Source organism: Hippocampus comes, unplaced genomic scaffold (assembly GCF_001891065.2).
Source record: "Hippocampus comes isolate QL1 unplaced genomic scaffold, H_comes_QL1_v1.1 scaffold151, whole genome shotgun sequence".
Classification (NCBI taxonomy): Eukaryota; Metazoa; Chordata; class Actinopteri; order Syngnathiformes; family Syngnathidae; genus Hippocampus; species Hippocampus comes.
This window is the reverse complement of record NW_017805591.1, coordinates 1,976,331-1,998,468: the sequence shown is the minus strand read 5'-3', so window position 1 is coordinate 1,998,468 and position 22,138 is coordinate 1,976,331. Positions and strand designations below refer to the sequence as shown.

Here is a 22,138-nt window from a genome sequence, read left to right as displayed (position 1 = left end):
CTGGGTGGCACTTAATCACAGCTGGGGATACTGTGCAGCTGCCTCGTTGCTTGCGCTCTAGCACACTGACCTACTTCTGCTTCTGCTACTATTTGACGTCACACAACTGCAAACAATGAGCAGATATCATTAAATTGCATCTTACAGGCTTTTTCGTACTCCTTTCTGAATGTCGACCTCACAAAACAAGCAGTGAATGGAGTGCGTAAGAACATGCATTTAAAATTGCCTTTAAAGATACAGTTAAGCAATTTTTTTAACTCTATCATGCCATTCGTATCATATTTGCTACATGCATATTTATTAAGCAACTCATTCTTTATATTACAATTAAATCGTCTGTATCAAATTTGACACTGCAGGTTAAAAATATGATTTTCCCCAAATTGTCAATTCACGTATAATCTACATAATGCTTTCTAAAATGTGATACAAAAAAATATCTCATAAACAACATGATACAGCAAAAATATTTTTGTGGATTTTGTTATTAGGGTTAATAAACATCTCAGTTCCCAAAAATCCGAATTTTCTGGCTATTCTTTGATGGGTCAGGTCTTACAGAAGCTGAGAAAAAAACATTGCCCCGCTCAACACAAAGTATCAAAGAAAAAAATCAGTGACAATAATGAAAAAAACAAACAAACAACAACAACAAAAAAACCCAGTTCATTCAAATTGAAATATAAAATCATTTAAAATTACGAGGTGAGCGACGATTCACATATGATGGACAGTTTTTTAAAACTTGTTTTCCCTTACCTGGATGATGGCCGCTGGGGCACCCCTGTGGAGCAAGGCCTGGAGGTGAGGCTTTGATGGCGAGCACCTGTTGTCTGGGCCTACATCCATCAGGCATCATCAGCACTGGCTAGAGTGGGATCGGGACGTTGCTGACCTCAAGTCGTGACATGTTGATTTTGTAGGGAGAATACTTTGAAGACCTCCTCAATTCCACCGACACGCCTTCCCATGAAGAAGCAGAGACTCGGTACTCTGAGCCGGTCTGTCCTATCATTGGAGTTGCGGTCACTGAGTTGGTTAAAATGCTCCTCAGTGGAAGGGGTTGTGGATGAGGTCTACATAGAGTTCTTGAAGGCTAACGATGTTGTGGGGCTGTCCTGGTTGACATGCCTCTGCAACACTGCATGGACATCGGGGACTTCTGGATTGGCAGCCCAAGCTGGTGGTCCTCCTTGTCGTCCATGTGCTTTAAAGCAGAACTCTGATATGGTCAACTCATACAAAGTGAAGTAAATACTGGATTACAACACTCAACTGTATTTATAGAGCACTTTAAAACAGCCATCGCTGTATACAAGGTGCTGTACATGGAGCAAATATCATCTGTACAACAATAAAGCAATAAATCAGTAACAAAGACGGTAGAAAGCACCAAACAGTAAAACTAAGATCAAGCCTGAGTCATGCTGAGTCAATACAACACAGCATCCGAAATACAATTTGGAGATCGACTGGCATTCCAGAATGGACATGACAGTTTACTATTAATTCGTAGGATACAGTCAGTGTTAAGGAATACTGTATTTATTGTTATAGTCTTGTGCACTGCTTTAATGACCACCATGAGACGGACATTTTTTTCACACAATGTGAGCAAAAAGGAGCAACAGACCTGAAAGAAAGTAATGGATTTCTAGCTGAGTCACATAATGTCAACCTTACTATGACCAATGAACTACGTCTTACCTTTGGGCGGCTTTTGCTGGAGGTGGGGGGTGGGGGGTGAGGCGTGTAAGTGCCTAAACACTCTGAATGAGGCCATGTCCCATTCATTTGTCCCACCGTCTTTCGCATTTCAAATCGCCCAATCAAATGATGGCTAATGACACACATCCTTTAGGCTGGGGAAGTCCAAATCTGACTTCCAGGAAGTGATCAGAGGAAGCGACAATCGGCTGACTGGCTGGGCAGAATATTGTGAGACACTTCAAAGCTTACAGTTATTTTCGACATGAAAAGTGCCGTAATGAGGTCAAGTCAAGTCACGATCTCCGTGGTCTGACAGGGTTGGAGGTTGGAGTGTTTGCTAAAGTTCGACGTGGAACCGGTATTTCCTCAGCAAGAGCATTCAAATTTACTTTATAGTTATTTTCAAGGTTTGGTCTATTGGGACTGGTGTTTTTTTTAATTTGGAGTGGATTCCATGTAAAAAGTTTGTTTAATCACTCGTCAGACTTTGCGCGTCTGACTTTTTCAAGCTCAAATCCGTTGCAACATAATGGCAAAACTATGTCAATGCTGCAATGTAAATAATCATATAAAGCCGAGGACAAATACAATTTCCTCTCATTGTCCCTCACGGACCTCAAGTTTATAGATCATTCTAGATACCAACACGTCGAAGATCCAAGATCATGACTGTAGTTATTCTAAGCGAGTGACAGAAATAGGTCAGCTCTTGTTTATGACAGAAAGAGGGCCGTTTTATTTTATTTTTTTATTATAATGAGAAACAAAGGTTGCACACTCACTAACATACATAGTTCGTACCTTCTAAATGAATGTATGTGGAAACAAGTGCCCCGTCGACCTGTCCTCTGCACAAATATCACGTCATTTACTGACACAAACACAATGGATATTTTCCGAATAGCTGACCACACAAACATACGTCAAAGTTCAAAATCATACTGAATTAGAGTCCCATGGCTGACAGCTAATTCAACCAACACCAATTTTTTTATGGTTTTTCTGTTGAGGAGAGAATGACTATTCAAGATCGAGTATTTGCATCTTAGATTAACCTATTATTAGAAATGTTCAGTCATTTGTTTCACAGAGTTGGATCACACCGGTTTATCTATTTTTCCTTTGAAAATTCACAAAAAAAGACAACTTGGTGCCAGCACAGTGGAACCAATCACCTGAGAAAACTATAACGATGACTTCTGATAGCTGTTAAAGTTGATATAAAAGGTGCCACTTTTCTATGACATGAAAAAGACCTCAGAATAAATAGTTTAAAAACATTGTTCATCTTTCATGGAACCTGAAACCTGTACATCTCAAATCTTTTGGAAAAAACAATTGACGTGGTCGTACCCATTCTCTTTACGTCTGGCCGTTTTCACAATTTACCATTCACCTTCAAACTCATGATAAATGGGAGTGTGCACAGTGCCTCTGATTAACCCCAAATAAAGTTCAGATGTTCGAGTGGGCTTTTCCTGACATTTGTTGCCTTTCTACCAGAGGCCTGAAGGTTTTGTGCTATCACTCACTGGTATTTGGAACTCTTCATCGTGACTAAGGCCCAGTTCTAGCTAATGAAGAACAGCCCAAAAGCATGATTGTGCCAAAACCGTGCTTCACCATACGTATGGTGTTCTTTTGGTGATGAGCAGTGTTGTGTTTGCGACAAACAACCTTTGGAATTATGGCCAAAATGTTCAACCTTGCTTTAAATTTTTGGCAAAGCATTATTGAAATTTCACAAAGGGATGTATAAAATTGTTTTATGGTCCGAGTGAAGCAAGTTGGTGGCAGCATCATTCAGTTGGAACTGGGGCCTAGGTTACAGTGGAGGGAATTACCGGTCGAAACAGTTCCAAATTGGAGTCCGTCTGCGGACAAAACAATTATTTTCCGAAAAAGAAAAAAAAAATGTCAGGAAAAGCCGCCGAAAATTAATTAACTTTTGGTGTCTTGATCAGAGCCACTTAAAATTGTGCAAGTGTGCACTGAGTGAAAATGTGTTATACATTTTATACTCCCTATACTATAAACTCACCTGCTAGAGAGAAAAAACCTGTTCCAGTGTGAGACGGCATACAGATCCGTAACTCTGAAACATTATGAAAATGAAATGAACTATTGCTTAAAAAAACAGAACAAGCCAGCATAAATGCAATCAAGGCTTCACAATCGAGCCTTTTTAAAAAAGATTTGAACAACATTGCTCAGCTTTAGGGTTCATTCGTGTAAAACGTATTGATTTGAAATGTTTCTTTTCAAGAGTGTTTCGTCGTGTGACTTCATGCACATCCTCTACCAGCCAACTTCTCAAACACTTAGGTGATAAATATCGAGCGCTGACATTTATTTGAATCTGAGAGATCGATCAAAAATGATCACTATTTTTGGGGGGGAGGGGAGAGTCCATTAATATACATCAGTAAAATGCAGACAAAAAGCTAACAAACAAAAAAAAAAAAACAGACAGAACATGAGTATAACATTCAGACATTAACATGCGACTTGAAGTGGAGTTTTCACGTGTAGTCGACAGGGGCAGTGGTCCAAGTTGATAGGAAAAGTCAAGGTCTTAGCAGCCCGTCGACCAGCAAAGGGCAGTGAGTCAGTTACAACAATACCACTGTTGTTTTGTGAGCTACGCAGGACGGCGTCTTAAGTGATATCAAACACTGCATTTTAAGTATCTGGGATTAATCATCTGGTATGGGGCTGTTACAGTTCCCGTGGTAGATATAGATGGGTCCATCGCAGCGATAATACAAGTCAAAGACATCTCTGTAGCCGTGGTCTCTCCACCAAGTGCACAACTGTCGGTTCCAACCACAGGCCAGGGAGTAAAACAGTTCTGGGTGCTCCATACTGATCATGGTAAAGAAGTCCTGGTCCCCGAGGTGGCCCCTGATGCTGTACTTGTCAGCCAGCTTGGTCACATTTGTCGTATCCAGCAGTTGGTTGTAGAGGGCGGAGGCCCTCATTGCGCCGAGGTCCAGTAACATCACGCCACTGTTGAAGCCGGGGAGACCCTCGGGCGGAGGGTCACCCACTCTGGTTTGAGGGTTTTCCTTGCGGTACTGCCAGAATGTGTGTCTGCGTGTGAAGAGGAGATGTCAGCTGACAAATGTCCAGTGTGCTGGTAATGCAACAGTTTGTTGTCTTGTCTATGTCTTCAAACTTGGTGTTCTCATCGACAACATTTGTAAAGACGACCCCAACAGAAGAGTTCAAGTAAGAGTGTAACTGGTATGGAAATCGTTTCCCACTGCACAGGAAGCGCGATGCGATATGGACCAAATTTTATATCCCAATATAGGTAATTTCATATCCTTGCCCAACGCTTTTGGTTAAAATGAGATGGAATTAATGCCAAGTCTCAATACCTTTTCACCAGTATGAAACACATTTTATAGAGAAAACACAATGAATATAAGACAAAAATACAGTTTGTGAGAAAGTATCTTGCCAATTTAAAGAGCACCAAGTACTACCTGGAGATTTTTGGATTGTTAATGTGGCAACAGCAATAAACAAAGATTGGTTAATGGCTGTTATAAGCCGGGCAACAGCGGTGACTCATTTGTCAATTAAATTATGATTCAGCAATTTTTTGATGAGCTGTTAACTACGAATGTGTTTGTTTGACCACGTTCATAAAACCGAGCAGCAAGTCTGCTCTTCTTCCATTTGCTGAACAAACAGCCCAGTGGGTAGAAAACAGGAAGCTAGCAGGTCCAGGAGAGCTCGCGGCCCATGCCAGCTCAGCAGCCTTCAGTGTCGACATACCGCGACTGACATCGGTTAATGTGTGGGCATCCCTTTGTACATTGTACACTTTTAGAAGTCTGCTTTATTGTCAGAAAATCACAGACCAGTTATAATACCAATTTTAAGATTTCATCAAAGAGGAAAGGAATACATTTTGACTTTTCAAGAAGAAATACATTGTTTATAAGATCACTTTTGATTTAGGAGTAATACACAACACTGTTGTAAATATAGTCCACACCCATGATTTTTCTTTTGTCCTGTCCAAGATATTATATATATTTTTTTGTTACTGTTGCGATTGTCTTGCAACCAGTTCAGGGTGTGCCCCGTCGGCTGCACCAAGACGGCGGGGATAGGCTCCGGCATGCCCGCGACCCCCGTGAGGATAAGCGGATCAGATGATGGGTGGATGCACGCAAGGAATTTGTGGTGTGAAAAAAAAAATCTTTTGATTACTCAGGATAAGCAGTACAAAGAAGGGATGAATGAACATTTCTGTGGGTCATTCTCACTCAAACAAAAGCTTCAGTCATTTTTGTATCGGGACAGTTTCTAAAACACACTGAAGCAAAAATGGAAACGACTTCCCTGTAACAATGTAAATACAAAGTAAAATGTGAACTTTAAAACAAATATTTGTATTGATATCCGAGTGTATCAATATACAGTATGCTGTATTTTTATAAAGCTCACTATCACCTTCAAAACACTGCCCCTTGCTCTTCTCTTTCTTTTCAGCAACATAAACATACCTGTTTAATGTATGTCGATTGCTATAATGTGCTTTCCACGAAGGTTGTTTGCCCGTCTGACAATTAATGCCCTTTTCTCAACTGCTCCTCCCAGGTCTTGAACCTTCTGTCTCTGTCACTTTCCATTCTGCTCTTGCCCTTGCAATCTCTCTCTCTTTAACATGCATTCTGGACATACATCGATCCATTTCAATAGAAAAAGACGATTTCAGGCGAGTGTTTTGAGTGCACCATGATGAACTTGCATCTAAAAGGCACCACTGGATGCGTACTGAGTGGTCTTGTGTGTGAACAATGTGAAGTTGTTCTTATTTACTGGCTGGAGCTTATATACCGGCTTGCTCAACTGACCACGTTTCATGATAAATTAGCACGCGGCCGCCTAAAGTTCCTCGCTCTGCTGTGTTTGTAACACTTACATAAATGGGCCTCATCTCTTGGGCTTTTAAAACATGTTAAATGGAGCTGGAGTGTAAAGACATGACACCCCCCACCCCCCCGACCCACAACTCCCGCCCCCCAACACACACACACATCTATTGAACTTCTCAGTGGCAGGATGTGGTCTGAATAGCAAGAGGAAGCATTGTCCTGAATAATACTCTGTCCATTAGCACCCAATAGGAGTGGGAGCTCGCTGTTGAAAACAGGAAAGTTCTCCCGAGGAGAGGATGCACACTATGGCTCGCCAGTACATACTCAATGCTCTTGTTGGCTGTATTTCAAATCCTTTTCAACCTATACTCAATTCAATACACTACAAAGACAAGAAAATTCATGTTCAAACATTTTGAATCTGATGTCTGCAACACAAACCGACAAAGCTGGGACAACAAAAGAATGCTCAAAAAGAGCACCTGTTCGGAACATTCCAAAGTGGAATAAGTTCATTGCAAATGCACTTGCAATTGCAAAGAATATAGTGATTCCATCATCGACGGTCCATCAACTTATTCAACGTGTCATGATTGCGTACCAAAGGGGCAACGCCAAAAGCCTCAGAAAACCCTTGTGAGTTAACGGGGTTTGTCGCTACAGTACAAATGCAAGTTAAATTCTTCCAGACAAAGCCGTAGTCCACCCAGAAACGCTGCCGGCTTCTCTGGGCCCAGCCTCATCTGAGATGCTTGATGCAAAGCAGAAAAATGTGTTGTGGTCTGATGAGTCCGCATTTCAAATTGTTTTTGGGGAAATCGTGGACCTTGTGTCCACTGGGCCAAAGAGGAAGTGAAACATTTGGATTGTTATCAGTGTGCAGTTCATAATCCAGCATTTACGATGAAACCGGGTGTGTTTGTGCCTATGCCATCTTAGAAAGGGTTCTGTCAGTCGTCATCTGTACCTGGGCCCAGCCTCATCTGAGATGCTTGATGCAAAGCAGAAAAATGTGTTGTGGTCTGATGAGTCCGCATTTCAAATTGTTTTTGGGGAAATCGTGGACCTTGTGTCCACTGGGCCAAAGAGGAAGTGAAACATTTGGATTGTTATCAGTGTGCAGTTCATAATCCAGCATTTACGATGAAACCGGGTGTGTTTGTGCCTATGCCATCTGTAACTTATGTGAAGACACCATTGATGCTGAAATGTGTTGATAGGTTTTGAAGCAATGTATGCATCATTCAAAGCAACGCTATTCTTCAGGGAGGTCCCTGCTTATTGCAGCATGACAATGCAAAGCCACACTTTGCATGATGTGTTAGAACAGTGTAGTTTTGTAGTAAGGGTGCGAGTACTGGACTGGCCTGCCAATAAATCGTCTGGGAACTGCATCAATCAAAAGTTGATACATGGAAAGAGGCTCGCTCCCATTCATTTGAATGGACAGGTGAAGCGCGGGGCTAGTCGTACATTCTGACAAGCTCCGCTGTTTTTTCCAGTGGTAATTGTGTAATTAAAAATATGGTCAAAAAATGTTTTAAAACACAATATAGGCGTACCACATAATCATATACTTGTCAGCATATGACTAGAAGTGGATTTCACGCTTGTGTGCTGTCTCGGAAGGAGCAGTTGCGTGTGTCCCTCCCCCTCTCCGCAAGATGTTTGGCATTGGCTGGATTTAGCTGCCGATCAATGCCAAACTTGAAAGGAGCAAAGGGTAGTTATGTAATGCATTTTGTATGGCATTGCTGATGCGGATCGAATGCAGGCAAAAATGTAATATCCTCAGTGACGTGGACTACGTATTGGACACTTTTTAATTTCCTTCAGAAACTACTTGCAGGAGAAGGGTTGACCTTATGGGACTTGGTTATCAAGTGTGGGCCAAATAGCTGTTTTTCTGTGTTAAATCCCTTCCATTTAAGTCAAGTCACAACAGGACGGCATATGATTCCAGCTCTCTGCTACAGATACACATCTACGACAAAAAAATGCACCATTCAATAGCTGTGCAAAGAAATGCTCTTCACATATTTTGCCGCAGACGTTTAATAATTGTTATCCTTTAAAAACCTCGAGACCAAATTTAAATAGTCCATTGATACGATGCTCAAAACCTGGAGGAAATGAGCAGGCCATGTGTTTGCTCCAGCAAGCAGCTATAATAGTAACTTTCCAGGTGACCTTACCTCACATCGTCATACCATACTTCCCAGACACTAACTTGCACACGCACAAGCGCACCGTCACAGTGATGTCCATTTTGATGGCCGGTGTGGTTGGGGGAAACAAAGCGATGATGTTGGAGGGGAGTGGGAAAATAGGAGAGGAGTAAAAAGCTTGTAAATTGAAAAGCCTTGGCACACAAATAAGCACAAGCACACGTTAACATTTTATCATTGGGGAAGACGATGTCTTGGAACGTTTTTTTTTAACTTCCTTGATCATAAAGTCGGTGTCTAGGTGGATTGAATTTGAAAATAAGTTCAAAAAATGTTCAACTAAATGCACATAACCCGAGTCTTGACGACTAATTCGTGCTTTCAGTCATGAGTCAGCATTTAATTCTTTCATGTGAGCAATAGGAGGGAGATTTCCATTGACAGAAATGCAAACAAACCGAAACATACAAAACATATGAATAGATGGACACTTTTTTTTCCATACAGTTGATGCAGCAGGAGAAAATTTGTAATCCTTGATTGTGGCTTGTCAGGTTAGAGCAGTGAGCAGATTGTTAATTTACTCCAGAAAGGAAACAAAGAGACAGAGGGCAAACATGTGAGCAAAGGCTTTTGTTGCCACACTGTGATTCACACAGTGTGGCAACAAAAGCCTTTGCTGATTAGAAGCGTCTCTGTGCCAACTTCTCAGTAATCTCCCGAGAATAAAAGAGCAGACCGGCATCACGCCAGCAGCACAGTTGGCGTTGATGAGCAAACACCTGAAGAACGCCCCCCACCCAAAAAAACAAACAAAAAAAAAAACAAAACAAAACTGACAAACCCTCTTTTGTCAGCAGATACACTAATTTGGAAAAATGTAGTTTCAGAAAACCTCACTCCTACTTATGCAGCTAGTAAATAAATAAAATACTCACGTCATAGGCTGACTGATAAGAACTAATAAATACAATCTCAGGTCTCAAAACAATATATGTTGAATGAGCAAACGTTTGCACGTTACTGGATCATTTTATGGATAAAAACGACAAGCTCTGTTGAAAGGCTGCAAGCTAGAAAATTATGGTCCACAAAACCTGATTGACGCCCCTTGAGGCGAAAAAACATCACATTTTGGACCGGTTGAAGGGGAGAAATGAGAGGAGCCGTGTGTGTGTGTGTGTGTGTGTGCGTGTGCGTGTGCGTGTGCGTGTGTGTGTGTGTGTGTGTGTTTTAAATGAAACGCTTAAGCTCATGGAGGAAGCAACCAACCTCAATTAAATTCTTCCTCCAGCAAACCTTGCACCCAAGCTAATATTAAATAAATGATACTTTCTTAATTCAACGTTATCCGTGGCCAAGTTAGCACATCCGCCTCAAGTTTCTGAGGTTGGGGGACCTACGGTAAATTGTCCTAAATGGTAAATGGGCGTTTGTTTGTCTTTATGAGCCCCAAGAATAACTAGCCACCAGTCTAGGATGCACCCAGCCTCTCATACCTGTGAAGCATTATAAAGCTAGCTCGATGGCTCTATGGTGGCATCATACCAACAGCACTACGTGGACGATCACGAAAATGTTCATGAGATAACGTGTGCTACCTGTACACCGGCTGCATCTCCCTGACGATGCCGAGTACCGCTCCTGGCGGGAAGCGGTCAAATTCCTGGAAGAGGTCCCTGATATTGGTCCTGTACTTCAGATCGATGTCAAGCTGCACAATGCGTGTCAAATCTGAAAGAAGGAAAAAATAATCGCAATGTCTATGACCTGGGAGCAGCTGTGCAAACAAGCAAATCATTCAGGAAATAAGAGCCAATGTGGGGGAGTTAAAAACGTTACATAAAAAGAGTCATCAGAACTTTTAACCGAGGAGCCCAAAGAGGAAATGCCATGAAAATGTGCAAATCAATAAAAGGTCAGGTAGGCATCTAAAAACCTCAAAGTGCATATCGACCGGTTTCAAGCATAGAGGTGCTGAGTGATGAACACAGTAGCTTGTTTGGGAAGAAAAGTGTATCCAGGATATTCAGGTTTCATCTAGCCATTGTTTCAACTTCCTGTTTTTTTTTTTTTTTTGAGTTGGCATGGTAACAAAACGGGAATTAGTCAGTAATTGTGTCATCGACAGATCCGAATTATTGTACTGATAAAAATCCCAATTAGGGCATGTGGTTTTAGGAACATCATCCATTTTGCGTATGATGGATCAAACCTATTTAAAACTTATGTGACCTTGTGCTTGTAGCTCATCGTCATCGCAATAACTGCATGTGCAATTTGACTTTATCGCAAAGATGTGCAGTAAATTAAAATTGGAACTCTATGCCTTTATCTTACTTTGACCAATGAGATGCAACCTTAAATGCACAGCACCAGTCAATCAGAGAAAAGTATCCAGGGACATGAATAACATTCAGCCTGCTTACGTGATTTGAAATGATTTGTTCCTCTTTACCTAACTCGCGAGTCATTAAGGCGACCCATTTTGAAGATGTGGATGACCGAGGAGCCCAGAAGAATCCTTTCAGGAGAAGAATTACCGTAATTTCTGGACTATAGACCGCACCTGATTATAAGCCGCACCACTACATTTTTAAAGGAAAAAAATATTTTGTACACACATAAGCCGCACCTGTGTATAAACCGCAGGTGCCCATATTGTAACATGAGATTTTTACAAAGAAAGACGGTACACAGGCAGCCGTTAGAAAAGTATTTATATAAGCCGCTTCATGAAATAAGCCGCAGAGTTGAAAGCGTGTGACAAAAGTCGCGGCTTATAGTCCGGAAATTACGGTACTTGGAAGTTTGGATTTCAAATATCATCTTCATAACTTTTCTGACATAGCTCAAATGTGCAAGGCGAAACACCGAAAAAGGGCTGCGCACCAAGAGCAACAACCTGTTTTTCTATACTCTCCAAACAAGGAAGCTAGCTACACATCACAATGCCATTGTGCGCTCTTTGTTATAACACTGTGATGAGGGGTAGCATTGATGTTGGACTTGGAACAAAAGGGTGAAAGTAGGGCTAAATTGTATTATTTTTTTTTTCTTTCAAGAGTTTTACGTGGCATCAGTCTTACAGATGGAACAATCCATGTTGACGTCGCGCTAAAAATAACCACGAATTGGCCTGGCATCCACTTATGCACTGCAGCTGTCAGCCATTATAACACAGCGTGTAACAGTTACAAACTGAGTCAGGTTCTAAATTGTATTGCGAGGATAAGTGGTTTAGAGAATCAATGAATGAATGCATTAATGAATTTAGATTTTTTTTTTTTTTTTTTTTTTGTCGCATTGATTGAATGTACGTATTTTTTTCCAGCAGTACAGGTGGAGCCTGCTGGTAATTTTCAGAAGATATGGTGTATATTTTACAGCAACAACAACAAAAAAACAAAAACAAAAAAACAAAACAAAAAAAAACACAGCTACAACTGGATTTTCTTTTGGGTCATTTTTGTTCAACCAAACATATCTATCAATCATTACTCAAAGTCTCACGAACAATAAACTCTAGACTTGTGTGATTTTTTTTTTTTTTTAAGAAATACCATGAAACAAAATAGAATAAAGACAAATGAGTGTTTGCTTTTCTTGTGTTGTAACGCTTTCTGTGGGAACGTTGATGTTTTATTGGATGAATAACGTAATTAAAGAAGAACGGAGTGCGCTAAAGGCTCTGGTCAGAGGAGATAGCACTTTGCAGTAACACCTAAATTGGCCACAAAAAAAAGGCACACTGTGATCTAAGCAGACTTTTTTTTCCAAGAAGAATGTGGGTCAATCTCATTAGGTCCTAATATCCCCCCTGATGTGAGCACTTAAAGCCTATTTACTGAGGGTCATTGTTTTCTGTTTTTGCCAATCCTGAATAGATGCCATTTTCCAGAATCGCAACATCACATGCAGTCACTTTCATACTTGTATCCTTATTTGGATTTATGGCACGTCAAGGATATTTTTCACTGAAATCATCATGGGCCCAATTAAAAAAAAAAAAAAAAAAAATCCAAAGCTCATTTTTTTTGTCTTCATTCACATGACATTACAATATGCCTCATTTTACGAGGTTTTTTTTTTTTCAAGATTTTGATACGAAGCTCTGCGCTCCGATTTGCCTACATATTCCAAAACCATGCACGATGGGTTAAATGAACACTTTAAATTGTCCGTACGTGTGACTATGAGTGTGAATGGTTCTTCGGCTATGTGTGCCCTGCGATTGGCTGGCGACCAGTTCAAGGGTATACCTCGCCTGCTGCCCCAAGACAGCTGGAATTGGGTCCAGCAGTTTGGATATTGGATGGATGAATATGCAGTGATTACTCAATTCCACTTCTTTAATCCCCATGCATGATTTATTTGCCTTTTTTTTTTTTTTTTTTTGCCAGAGTTGACTCTTTCTAGTGCCATCTGTTGTTTGGGAGGGCATCATTTTGTGCAGCTCGATTTTAAAAGTAGGGATTTTTTATTTTGTTATTTTAAAGAGGGGAGTGCATGTGGACAGTCTAACACTATCAACATCAATTTTAAAACGCATTACACTTGCTGCCCTGCACGGGCTAGACCAGTGGTATCAAACATATGGCCCGCGGGCCGGAACCGGCCCCCAAGGAGGTTCGATCCGGCCCGCGGGATCATTTAAAAGTGAAAAGAAATGCATTAAAGACACAGAATGAATATTTTAAATAAAATGCAATTCGTCAATTATCCGCTAGGGGGGCACACTGTTTTGATCACAGTAGAAGACAACATTGTTTTGATTGGGGAAGAAAACAGCAGCCTCAGTCTGTCACCGAGATAGACCCAACGCAGCAAATGATATGAAAGCGCCAATCAATGTTTCTTGAGACCAAAACAAAGGAAAGAGATGATAATTTGGTGATTCATAGCACAGTATGGTATTATGTTAATGGTTCGGCCCACTTGACATCTACCGAGTCCGTATGTGGCCCACAATGTGAAATGAGTTTGACACCCCTGGTCTAGACATAACAGTAACGCAAACATAATAATTGATGTTAGCCCAACAACGCTAACTCTAGCCACACGCCCGCTAGCAGTCCATTTGGGTTATGTGGAAAGTTTTAGGCTTCTGATTAAAGTTGTCACAAGCCGATTGTTGAGTAACATTAAATGTGGAAGATATTTTAAGAGGACTTGTTTTAACTTGAGTGTGGTGAGTGATGCCAAATTATGGATTGGGACTCAGACAGTGGTGCAAAAAAAAAAAAAAAAAATCATGGGAACACCTGATGCTTGTCGTCATGTTTTAGTCATCAAACAGGCATGTTTGTCTTGTCACCATCACCTTAAAAAAAAAAAAAAAAAAAAAAAAAGTTTGTTCACAATATCAGTCAATCAAGCTCAGTATGAACCAAACTCATGATAAAGGGGAGTCAGCACTCAAGAGCCAGCATTTAAAGTATTTCTGTCTGAACCAAATAAAGTTCAGATGCTCTTAGCACGCGTTTCCATCGTCACATCTTACTGCACAAGCCTTGCTTGGTCCGCACAGGGTTTCCAGAGTTTTTGAGAGGATTCAAACTGTTCAAAAGCATCAATCGATAGATAAATAAATTAAAAAAAAAAAAAAAAGAAATCGCCCAAAAACGTGGGGAAAACTGTGCTGTGGTCCGGTGAAACCAAGGTTGAAAAGTATATACACGAGTACACCACCACAATCCTGCTCATCACGAAAAAAAAAAAATCCATTATTTGCGGTGAACGATGTTGGTGGCAGCATCATGCTTTAGGGCTGTTTTTCTTCAGCTGGAACTGGAACAAATGGAACATTACTTGAGAGAAGAGCGGTGTGGGCTGCTGAATGGGGCATCTACTTTAGTAGTCAATAGTTGTTGTTTTTTTTTTTTTTTTTGCCACTAATGTATTAGTTATTGGGGAGTTGAAAATGTTCCATGTTCTTGTTTTGTTTTCGACAATTTTACAATGATAGGGGCCACTTATCATGTCGCTACGAGTAGTAAGTAGCACGCAGGGCTGTCGTCCAGACTCGACACACTCCTGACTTGACTCCGCCATTGGACTCAACACCTTGTTGTGAGGATTAATTAACGATGCTTTATATTCATTTAATTACAAGCATTTCCTTTGCTACCAACCTATCCTAATATAATCTAATCGTGTTGTTTCATTGAGCTTCACAGCGTGACCACTAATTGAATGCTGGCGGGGACCAATTCACATGACTTGCATCAACTTTGGTCTCAAACATGTTGATTGGATCACAGACCCGACAAACACATTTAAGAATGTTTAGTGATAAGAAGTTTGACGTCAAACCGACCGGCAAGGTCAGTGATGCCAATGGGATCTTGTCCCAAAAGAGCAAATTATCATAAAATGGAAAATAAAGAACCCGGCTGACTGCAACAAGTCCTTGCATGTTGATATCTCCAGAGGGGATGCATGGAGAACAAAAACTGTTTCCCTGCAACCTGGTAATGAATCATGACAAATTTCCATTGGCTAAATTACACTCATGGCAGCTAACAATAGCTTTGAGACTGATATTTTCAGATATTTTCAAGTTTTAGCAATCTGTAACTGTCACCGTTTCTCTGAAAGTCATACACGAGTCACAACATTATGGCGTCGCCAATGAACAAAGTCTGCCTGATGCAAATTGACGGATTTTCTATGGGATTCAGAGTGTCATTTGCAAGGGTGCAACAATGCGCGAGTCTTTGTGTGGGCATCAATTTCCCTTTGTGTTTCTCATTATCAGTCCATGTGTTTTGTGCCGACTGTGACGACAAACAGTTGCCCCCATGATCAATATCAATTTTATGAGTGCTAGGTTACGCATCAACTAGCACCTGTAACACAATCAGAATTTCTTTTACGACGGATGTTAAACAGCAGTAACACGTTTAACCCATCCGTAGCAAACCTTATACCAGGGGTGTCCAAAGTCGGTCCTCAAGGGCCGCTGTCCTGCCTGTTTTCCAGCTCTCCCAGGAGCAACACACCTGATTCAAATAATCAGGATCATTCTAATGCCGCGTCACAGCTGGCTGATGAGCTGATCATCTGAATCAGGTGGGTTGCAGCCGAGACGGCTGGAAAACAGGCAGGACAGGACGTTGGCCCTCCAGGCCCAGAGCTGGACATGCCTGCCTTATACCGTACTGGCCCGAATATAAGACGGTGTTTTTTGCATTGAAATAAGACTGAAAAAGTGGGGGTCGTCTTATATTCGGGGTCAAGACATTATACCCATTCACGACGCTAGATGGCGCCAGATACCATTGAAGTGAATGCTGAACTTGACTCCCCAGGCCAAAGCGAACCCCTGTCACGAAGAAGAAAAAATAAAAATAGCGGTAGCACGAAGAAGAAAAATAAAAAAATAGTGGTAAGAAAGAAAAGAGAAGAAAATAATAGAAGAGATAACAGAAAATGGAGAAACGTAGCGACAATCTGGAGAAAAGTGGGTCGAAGATCGGCCAGGTTAACTGGCAGCTGAGGAGAAGTTATGATGTCATTTACATTTCAAAAACCAGAAGCCATTCATTTACAAATGTGATTGCACTTTAGTTTACATATTTAAATGTTCAGATATTAAGATTTGAATGAGGCAAAATAACATGCTTTTTCTCTCACATATATTGTTAGAATCATTTGTTTCAGATGTACTGTAATTATTTTCTGTATAAAAATTAATTTGGTGTTCAAAAAGTATTTTTTCAAACTTGCGTCTTGAAAAAGACGGGGTCGTCTTATAATCAGGGCCGTCTTATATTCGGGCCAATACGTTATTTCACATTTCAATGAAATAACAACACCGCAGCTGTACGATCTCATTGGTTCAAGTAGAACACAGTTCATTTTTTAGCGATGCAATCTATGGTAACACAAATTAGCAAAAGTGCCCAATTTTGCTTCATTCATCTTTGACCTCAACCGTGTTTGAAAAATGTATCATGTCATAAAATAGTCTGCTTTTGAAAGAGAGTCTATTTGAAAACTTGCATAAACATCAAGCGCAAAAACATTTTGGTGATTCAAAAAAAGACATTCACAAGGTAATGTGGATGCCCTGTTGCCATCCGGTGATTAATTGACATTTATTTCCAAAAGGCGCCGGTAAATGGCAGCAATCAACCAACACATGTGCAGGCTGTAACATGGGCAAAAGACCAAACCCTTCCTTCTTGACTCCCCAGGGACCTCAGGGCACGTGCCCTGCAGCTACTGCACCTGCCTTACAAGGAGGAGTGCCTAGCCCACTCAAAACAACACAAATAAACAAATATATTAAATTCTAAAATAATATGAAAGAAATTCACATTCATTACCATCAATTATTACGAGCGAGCAACCAGTAATTCGGCAGTCGGTGTCATTAACAGTCTCAATTCTAATATTTTTTTTCTTCAAATGAACAAGTTACGATTGTTTTACTCAAGAGCAAAACTTGCACATAACAGTAACGTTAACACTCATGTTAGTAATGCTCATGTTGCACAAGAGTGGTGTGATTCAGGACCAGCAAGGCCTTCTCAGCGGGCATAAATGTCAGATTTCAGCATCTTTTTGTTGCCATGACAATCTAATCTACCCAGGCCTTCTGATTTAGGAGTACTGTCTGATTGAACTGGACCAGCAATGGGATGGCCAACATTAACAATGACAACATTAACAACAGCACTTGTTCTCATTGGTCCCGGGATCCCAAATGCACAGACCATTAGTGCCCAAGAAGAGTTTTGTTGGGTACGCTGATACCAGAGTACCAGTAAAATGATTCTGAATTTCATTTCGTAAAATATTCCTCAACCATTTTCTTTTGTGCAAAAAGTGGCTGGGTATTGCACTTACTTTGAGGCAAGATGCGGTGCATGGCGACAGAGAGGAAGAAGATGGCATCGCTGAAATAAGACCAAGAGCCAGCGCTGAAGTGCTTCTGCAAGGCTTCCACAATCGGGAACAGCCTGTGAGTGAAGGTGTCCACATCATGGAACAACACCTGTGTGGAAAGTAACACAGTGCAACCTAGGTCAAAGTAAAAACTACAAATGTTATTTCTGCATTATAATGAATATTCAAATAGAAGAATTAACTAAATAGCCAAGACCAGAGCAAATTAGCACAGGGAACATATCTAAACTGTCACATTTCGAAATCTCACAAGGGAACTAAGACCAAGTTGTCCAAACGTTGTAATCGTCTCAATGTGCACGCCCTTTTTATCGGCTGCTGTTTACTTAAATCTATGAAGTATTTATTGAAACAAAATGTTCAAAACATCAACATGTGCGTCAATTCCAGCACTTCAAAATATCGGAGTGCAAAGAGTTATCACAAGCTATAGAAAAGAGCGGAGATTGACAGGAGGATTGATGAAGCTTCTTTCATGTATCTCGACAGAGAACCTGTAGACCACTTGCGGTACTCGTACCACACTGAGAATCACTTTTCAATCAAGAAGTTGTCTGCAACTAGTCACCTGAAGTGTGTAAATGGGGTCTATCTGGTACCAAGTGCCAGAAAGTAGACTTTTAACATTTCTCCTGCCCAAGAATATTGATTGGTGGCTATTTTCAAATTGTTTTCACCAAATCTTTAGTGGACGGGAGTGATGCACCATGTGTTTTTGTTTATTTTCTCTCAAAGTGGAAAATTGAGCAAGAACGTGTCCTTGCTTTTTGCCTTGCAACACACGTTTGGAATCCCTCCCAGAACACGTATGGTGTTATCTAGCCAACACTGCCCCCTAGTGCAATAATTGCCATAAACTCCAAAGCGCTTGAAATAAAATAAATATTGGAACGAAGATAAACAATGGTTCATCAATTAAAAGGGGGGAAAAAAGTACACCATTTAGGTTTTTCATGTTTGTGGAATTAAAACAGTGTAATATAAAAAGTAATTAAAACATAAATACAGTATATAAAACAAAAAATGATTGATGTACGTTTTTTTAAATATTTGATGATACGCTGAGACATAAAAGTGAACTAAGAAGAGTAGTGTTTCTGGGTGCGTCGTGGACAGATAGTCAAAAAATTATGGTCTGACTGACTTAAGACGGTACTAACATGAGGTTATGAACAGCATGAAGAACAAGTTTGTGCAGTGGTGTAAGAATTCTTTAACGCACAGCGCAGTAAGATGCGGGACATTCTCAAACGCTTAATGTGCGTGAAAAAAAACCGCTTAACGTGGCTTGATATTTGAAAACCACGACCAATCGCCACCAACATTCCTATGCCCACTTCAACGTCTGAAAATATCAAAGCAATCGTCACAATATTTTGAATTTTATGGGTATTCAGCTTTTTCCTCTCCATACACGTTCACCATAGAGAAGCTTAATGTGGCTTATTGTTGGAAAACTACAACATATTGCCACCAAAGTTTATGGCGAGTCTCGACTTATGCCCAAATCAATCTCTGAAAATATCTAAACAACTGCCTCAATATTTCAGATTTTAGAGAGGTACAGTAGTCCTAATGGGAGAAGATACAGAAAAATGTATGGATTAATTGTTCAGGTGGCACAATAGGACTTATTCTAGCAATATTTCTTGACAAAACAAAGCAGCACTGGAAAACTTTAGTGACATGATGGTCAAATGGCATGCATTGGTCAAAGGTGAAACGGATTCTTGGCAGTGGATTAGGTCTGGCGAAGTATGCCAACAAAAGTGAGTAGCAACAATGACACAGGACAGCGTTCAAATGAAAAAAAAAATTGTTTCATTCATTTTTTGGTAGTTACTAGAAATTCACAAAGGGAGGCCAATTGGTACTAGTGGTTTTGCAGAGAAATAGAGCTGGGTGTCATCAGCACAGGAGTGTAACAAATAAAAGCTGCTGAAATCTGATGCAGTTTGCAGAGCTGTTTAAGTCCTTAGCGTTCTGTTTATTAATATCAGTACAATATTACAGAGTGCCTATTTTGCTATTATAAAACATTGCAAAAATGTTTTATTTTTTGGGCTGGAGGGGGGTGGAGGAACAAATTAATGCCATTTCCATTTATTTCAGTGAAATACGACTGATTTGAGTTACATGCAGTGTGATGGAACAAATATAATTTGTATCTCAGGGTACCAGTGTACTTGAATGCAATCTAATGCAAACATACTTTTATTTGCTATGCAATACCACATTGGATTGGGTACAACTTTATTGTCAAATGTGGTGTATGTGTAACATACAGCACAGATGAAATTTCTTCCCTCAAAACATCTCAAAATAAAAAATAAACATGGGAAGCAATGCAAATATTTGTATGCCTACCTCATACTTGAATGTTACATTTTTGAAGAATTCTTGAAGCATCTTCTCTCCCAGTACTTTACTGACCGGATCACTCACAAAATGAAGCACCAACACCTCTCCTTCCAAGAACTGTGCATACTTGACCATCGACAACATGGCCACTCTGAACTTGTCCTGGAGGTTTTGGCTTTTGTCCACTTTAGTGAACATCATGAGAACATTATAGCGTTGGACCGAAGTCTCGTTGCCATTATTTCTGGATTGAAAAGCATCGTTCTCTCCCATTTTCTTCTCCTTGGATCTAGCAAGCTCAGAGAATCTGGTATCTATGGTCAGGTCTGCATCATTTCTGTTGGTGTTGCGGCTTGCCTGAGACAGCTTGATCCTCTTGGTAGTGCTGGAGAAGTTCTGATTCTCTGAGCCAAAGTAGTAGAATGTCACCACAGCCAGGACACAGGCCAGAATCAGCAGAAACTGGAGGGATCTGAACATACTGACCCTGGCCATGATTACGTAAACTAGTCTGAGGATGCGCATGTCTGCACACTTATGTGAGGAAAAATGGAGGCAAAACTGTCACCAGGTTTTTGTCAATGTTTGAGGGGCATTTCTATTCAGTTCCTGAAAAACAAACATGCACACTTTAGTTCAGGTGCAAAGACAACACTAAAAACTAAATTCAATTAAATTCACACACTGACATGCCACATACACACGAAATGGTTAAAACAATTACAGATCTTTCTCTAAGAAAACACAATTCAATGTACATTTATTCCAGGAACTTTTCATTCATAAAACACTTCTAACTCGAATATAATTTAATTAAGAGTTCCAAATCATCAGCCTCACACTCCAAATATGTAAATCATCCCAATTACTGACTGTGACAGTGATAGAACTAACCAGAGAGAGAAACGTGAAAACTAAACCTTTATCTAAACCTTTTGCATTGTACTGGGGGAACAGAGTGGAAGTGGCCGTAGCAAGAGAAGCAAAAAGGATCCATGTAAGAGGCTTTCAAGGAGACTCGTCTGTGCTGATTTAAGACGTGGGATCTTAAACTTACAATCTGTTTTTCTTATGAAACGTTTTCATCCACAAAATCATGCAATGACAAACTTCGAATGGGAAGCCAAAACTTGGAAGTGTCTTAATATAACTGAATACGTGACATAAAAAAGTGATCAAGATGACTAATTACAGTGATCAATAAAGGGGTCGAACTGCATGCACAGCAGAGGTAAAGTAAGATGTTTGTACGTATTCGCTTACATCTTGAAGAATTGATGCTCTCTGCAGTTTCATCTTGACAGCTTGTTTTAAGGATTCACACTGAAAAAAAAACATGCATAATAAAATGTGATGCAATTTTACCATGACATTAACAACATCGAGTTGAACTGTCTCTACGGAGCGCCACCAATCTATCAATCGATATCCTTCATTTAACCAGAAAATCACCCTGATCTGGGCAAGAAGCGAAACACAATTCAAGGCAATTAATAATACTATATCATAAAAGTAATACAAAGTAGTAGTCAACAAGCTACTGCGCTTCGCAGGGTAGCAGAACTCAACAACCCACATGTAACAGATGCAATCATTGAGAAATGTGAAGCAAATGTGTATACCTTGTTGCCATAAAAAAAAAAAAAAAAAAACCGTGTAGTCTGCCCTTGCCAGGCTACGCGACTACGACATTTCGATAGTGTACTGTACTTTGCAACAGCAGCAAGCTAGCGAGCTAGGTATCATTTCGACGCGCCCACTTTTGGCGTCATCTACGCTCTGCGTAATGTTGCGTTGAAATTCATTGGAAAAATTAAAATCAGTTCGGCAACAAATAATTCTTAAAAATAAAAATACATGGCACTTCTTTTTTATCAATTTAAAAATGTAAAAGTAAAAAGGAGGATTTTATTCGTATTACAAAAATAAAGGTACATTGAACGTAAAATATTCAAAGCAGTAAAATCTTAAAGTGTGCCCTGAAAAACGAAAAGGAAGCGTTTTATGACGTATTTGAAGTTACTAATATTAGTGAGTTTGTCCTCTTGGTCAGCAGTAACCGCTAGCTAAAAAGCCAACTTC

At 40.2% G+C, this 22,138-nt stretch overlaps 1 protein-coding gene across 2 annotated transcripts; it reads right to left on the bottom strand.

Annotated features, from left to right (window-relative positions):
- Positions 1–2,694: 2,694 nt before the first annotated feature.
- xxylt1 (xyloside xylosyltransferase 1) lies at positions 2,695–21,835 on the bottom strand. 2 transcript variants are annotated; one of them, XM_019880369.1, is made up of 6 exons: positions 21,679–21,832; positions 21,320–21,379; positions 20,063–20,665; positions 17,636–17,783; positions 10,381–10,513; positions 2,695–4,806 (listed from the first exon to the last, which is right to left on the bottom strand). In XM_019880369.1, the coding sequence occupies exons 3-6, from the start codon at positions 20,579–20,581 to the stop codon at positions 4,410–4,412; spliced, it is 1,197 nt and encodes a 398-aa protein (XP_019735928.1). In that variant the 5' UTR covers positions 20,582–20,665; positions 21,320–21,379; positions 21,679–21,832; the 3' UTR covers positions 2,695–4,409. The 2 variants fall into 2 exon arrangements, with proteins under 2 accessions (XP_019735928.1, XP_019735929.1); XM_019880370.1 differs by lacking the exon at positions 2,695–4,806 and adding an exon at positions 9,121–9,561 and having other exon boundaries at positions 21,679–21,835.
- Positions 21,836–22,138: the final 303 nt, after the last annotated feature.